The sequence below is a fragment of the Pinus tabuliformis genome, chromosome 1_1 (assembly GCF_031772625.1).
Source record: "Pinus tabuliformis cultivar Carrire ecotype Pingquan chromosome 1_1, CPIR1, whole genome shotgun sequence".
Lineage (NCBI taxonomy): Eukaryota > Viridiplantae > Streptophyta > Pinopsida > Pinales > Pinaceae > Pinus > Pinus tabuliformis.
The window spans coordinates 991,524,564-991,529,176 of NC_142297.1; the positions used below are offsets into that span (position 1 = coordinate 991,524,564).

At 38.9% G+C, this 4,613-nt stretch overlaps 1 protein-coding gene and 1 pseudogene across 1 annotated transcript; both read left to right on the forward strand.

The window, feature by feature from the left end:
* The first annotated feature begins 2,935 nt into the window (after positions 1–2,935).
* LOC149217879 (uncharacterized) lies at positions 2,936–4,394 on the forward strand. The gene has a single exon (XM_089391444.1). The coding sequence runs from the start codon at positions 3,856–3,858 to the stop codon at positions 4,306–4,308; it is 453 nt and encodes a 150-aa protein (XP_089247570.1). The 5' UTR covers positions 2,936–3,855; the 3' UTR covers positions 4,309–4,394.
* Positions 3,085–3,686, forward strand: LOC149217880 (NAC domain-containing protein 22 pseudogene; annotated as a pseudogene).
* Positions 4,395–4,613: the final 219 nt, after the last annotated feature.

Here is a 4,613-nt window from a genome sequence, read left to right on the forward strand (position 1 = left end):
GATTGGACACCAACACAGTCCTTCAAAACCTTTTCAACTCAAGAGATCCCATGTTAAGAGTTTACGATACTAGATCAAGCAGAGAAAACTTCTCACGTTGGGCCAAAATTTGCCACCTCAAATTCTCGAGTGGTACGATTCCCTTAGGAGCTCCTTATCATTTTCCATGAGGCCACAAGCTTCTTTAATTGTGAACATCCCTTGAGTTTGATACCCCCATCAAACCTTTTCCCCACCTTGCACCACCTCAATTTTCTGATCTTCAAAAAGTACCTCCAAACCCTGCCTCTCTTGGTGGCAACGAACATTAGTCTAGTTATACTAAATTTTCCAAACCTTCCACTAGTTCTAAGTTGTAACTTCCTTCCATAAATCTACAACATCTCTTTCCCCCAACCTCATAGTACTTTCTTGTAGCCTTCTAGCTCGTCTATTTTCTCCAGCGTCAGAGATTGTTGCTAGGTTTCCTCCCAAAGTTGAGCAATACCCCCATTCCTGATCTCCCAAAACAAGTGACCTTGGATAAAAGATCTTTGTTCAACTCTTGAGTTCCATATTGAAGATTATATTAGGAAGTCATATTGCCTCACTATCTCAACTTGGGTCAAGGCCAAGCTATATTTTCACTTCCATATTTGTTTCCATGACTCTCGGCTCTCTTGAAGCCATTGTCACCATAATTTTGCTACCATAACTTTACTAAGCATTTCAGGGTCTCTCAAACTAGGATCCCCACCCCATTTTGGTAGGAAAACCTTCTCATAGGCAACTAAGGTCCATATTTTAACCTCTTCAGCCCCTTGCCACAAAAACATTGGAAATATGGAGATGATTTCTTTATATACAACTTTAGAGCACAAAACATCGACAATTGATATATTGGGAGGGCTTGCAACACTTCTTTTAGTAGAATAAATCAATGGGAAGATTCAATGCTCTGAATATCTAATTATCTAGTTGTAATGAAAACTTTAATCTGAGACCAAAGGAGACACTTAAAGAGTTGGCTACAAGGAGAATACCAAGGTATTTAGCTAGCATGGATCCAATTTGAAACCCCATAATTTTAGCTAAGTTTCGTTGAGCCAGAATGTTGGTATTGAAGAAATATATGCTTGAATTTTTGCCATTAATGAATGTGCCACTGGTCTCTTGCAAATCTGATAGGATCTGGTCCAACGCCCTTATCTCTTGAATCGATGGCTCTCCAAATAACATAATGTCATCCACGAATTGTTTGTGAGTGATGAGTAGACTATGACCCCATAGTCTCAGACCTTGATTGAGTAGGACTTTGATGTAACAACCTAACCCTTCAGCAGCCACAATAAACAAGAAAGGAGAGAGTTGCCCCCCTTGGTGTAGATCTCTTGAAACGTGAAGGTCCAAGAGTGCGAGCCGTTTCTCAAAAGGGAAGAAATGTGGAGAAGATTAGAGATCCAATCCAGCGAATCCAACAAGGAGTGAAACTATAAGCGACTAAAATACTAAGCAAGAATTTCCAATTAAACTTGTTAGATGCTTTAAAAAGGCCCACCTTGACAACCATGCGAGAATGCTTGCTCTTTTTTAAGGAGTGTATTACCTCATGAGTATGGATAAATTACTTATATTTATTTAAATTCATAGAATCTATTAAAATTAATTTATTTTATTATTAAAACATTTTTTCCTTATCATTCTTTTAAATAATTATTATCATTAAAAATAATAATAAAATATAAAAGAAAATAATAATATACGTTTTTTAATTAAAATAAAAAAATTAAAACAATGCCATCCATAAGTTCAACGTAGTAAACATCCATAATTTTGGTGATTCTCCTTTGGAAACTCACATTTTAATTAAAATTCCACGAGAAATATATGCGTTCCACAAGCATTCGCTTTTTCTGGCCTCCAATTTCGTTATGAAAAATTCCTTAGCGCAAAAATCGGAAATAGATGACTTGGCACCGGTATTCTTCTTTCTCACCATTCCGAGGATTCAACTCAGAAGGACGCACATATTCCACTCAGGTCAGTCTGCTGAGAATTGATGAATGTGGGAAGTTTCTATCTCACCACGAAAATTCCGATTTTAATAATTAAAATATTCGCTTTATTATCTAATGCATATATACTTTCGGATGATTAGAATTTACTTTTTCCATGCAATCCAAAAATATAATTCAACAACCACGAAATTTCGCTCTGTGCTGTGTATGACTTAATGAATATGCTATGGCCATGAGTATCATATCCTTTCCATAGACATGTAATTTCATCGAAATTTCAATGATTTTAAAAACCAACCAAGACATGTACTACCAAGACGCAAAGTGCGACTTGAAAATATCCTCAATAAGAAAACGAAATTGTCCAGTCAGGACTATCACTAAGCGGAAGAAGCGAGCTGAAAGAAAAAAAATAAAATTTCGGCTGTGGCGTAGTCATAAACCTGGAGCTGTTGAGTGGTCTGGCGGTGGAAAAATAAAACCGCAGACCAATGAAAATTAACTCACATACAATGTAGGTATAGAAATTAGCCATATAGGTTGGACGTTTATCAAATATAGCGGAGGTTTGATTCTAAGCCACAGTATACGAGCAGTGGACGAAGAAGCGAGCCCGGAGCTGTGGTGTGGTCTGGCGATAGAAAAATAGGACTGTAGACCAATCAAAACTAACCACATACACTATGGGTATAGAAATTATCCATATAGGTATGGATGTTTGCCAAATATAGCATAGGTTCGATTCTAAGCCGCTCTCGCAGGCGATGTTTGCCAAATATAGCATAGGTTCGATTCTAAGCCGCTCTCGCAGGCTTCATTCTAAGCCATACTATACAAGCCGTGAAGGAAAAATTCAGAAGACACGTTTCTTGGGTCGGTCTTATAAACATTAACGTGTGGACCATCATGATGTTGTCTTCCCATTTTGTCCTAAATAATCAGTCCGTCTTCGTCAAAAAATCGTTGGAGTATTTTTTCACCTGCAGTCCAGGAAACTTCCAACGATCAAGATTTGCCTCTATATATTTATGGATATGGAGATCATGCTGAGATACTTGTCTAAAAGGTTCATCCAAAAATAGATCAGATGGCCCTGCTGCAGAAAATCTATGCTGGGGTAGTAGGGGCAAAGTTAAGCGACCTTCCAGGTTTCAGATTCTATCCAACAGAAGAGGAGCTGCTGGACTTCTATTTGAAGAAAAGGGTTCAAGGCAGCTACCCAGTGAGCTTTGATAAGATCATACCTACGTTGGACCTGTATCAGTATGATCCGTGGAAGTTACCAGGGACAGTCAACTTTCTGGTTTTTCAGTGTTTTTAATTTTAAAAGGTCTCTCACAGTATAATTGATGAATTCGTACTCTTGCAGGTTTGGATTATGATGTTGGGTTGACACAATGGTTCTTCTTTGTTCCAAGAAAGCAGGAGAAGGCGTGCCCACGGAATAATAGACTGAGGGCGTCGGGTTTCTGGAAGGCCACCGGTTCAGACAGAGCAGTCCGCAACAAGCTGCTTCACTGCGTCGGTCTGAAGAAAACACTTGTGTTTTACAAAGGAAAAGGCCCTCGTGGAGAGAAGACCGACTGGATCATGAACGAATACGGTTTGTTAGATTTCAGCTCGTCGACCCCCAGGGTAGGTTTGTTAATGTTTTCCGCTCAGCTGCCTTTATGTTTGCCAGATCTATAAGCACTAAGAGCACAGTGAAAAAATGAAAGTTACCTATTTGCACCGACCAATACTATTTAAGAGCCTTTGATAAATTCTACGCCATTGATTTGTTTAGAAGCAAGGTGCTCTACAGCCACGGTGGGAGAGTGCCTGGTTTCTCTCACTGCAGAGATACTGATGGAATTAAATGGATATGGTGTTATGTCGGATATACAGAAAGGCTGCTTCTCATAAGTCGATTGAAGAACGAGCAAAGAGTGATCACCTTGAGAAAGAACAACGGGTTCATTCACTTGGTGATGAATATCTAGAGAAGTTTCATTCAGACACCCTTAATGGCAGCTGCCAATTATCAAATCCAATGACAGAGACCACAATTTCCTCATTACCTCATAAGAATGAGGACGGAATGTGTTCTTTTTCTGTAAGTACAACGAACAATGAATCTAATCTGTTTGACTGCCTGGAACCGTTCATGTTTTATGAAGATACAACGGTATTGAAGACCCCAAAAGCTCGTAAGCGGCCACCACAGTTAGAGCTGCCCAAGTTGCCGATGGACTGCTTGTTTACCCAACGTATAGCTACTCCTTTTGCTCTTCTCTCTACCCCATCTCCGTTTCAGATTCCATTAGTTTAAATAGAAATTGATACTTCCCTTCCAGTACGTGTTCTCAACGAATTCAAATTTGCCATTTTCTCATTTAAGCAGTATGTAAGTGACACCAGTGACGTGATTTCTCTGCAAATCAGATGGTTCATTTCTTAAAGGTTTATCTAAGGAAATATTATGATGACAGTCTACATAGCAGTCAAAATTCAGAATTGAAAAATAAATAGCCGGAGTGGGTGTCATTGCAAAGGTGTCTACTTGAATAGCAGGATTGGATGCCTTTCCAAATATCTCTACTTGACCAATAGGATTGTTAAGAGTATATAGAGTAA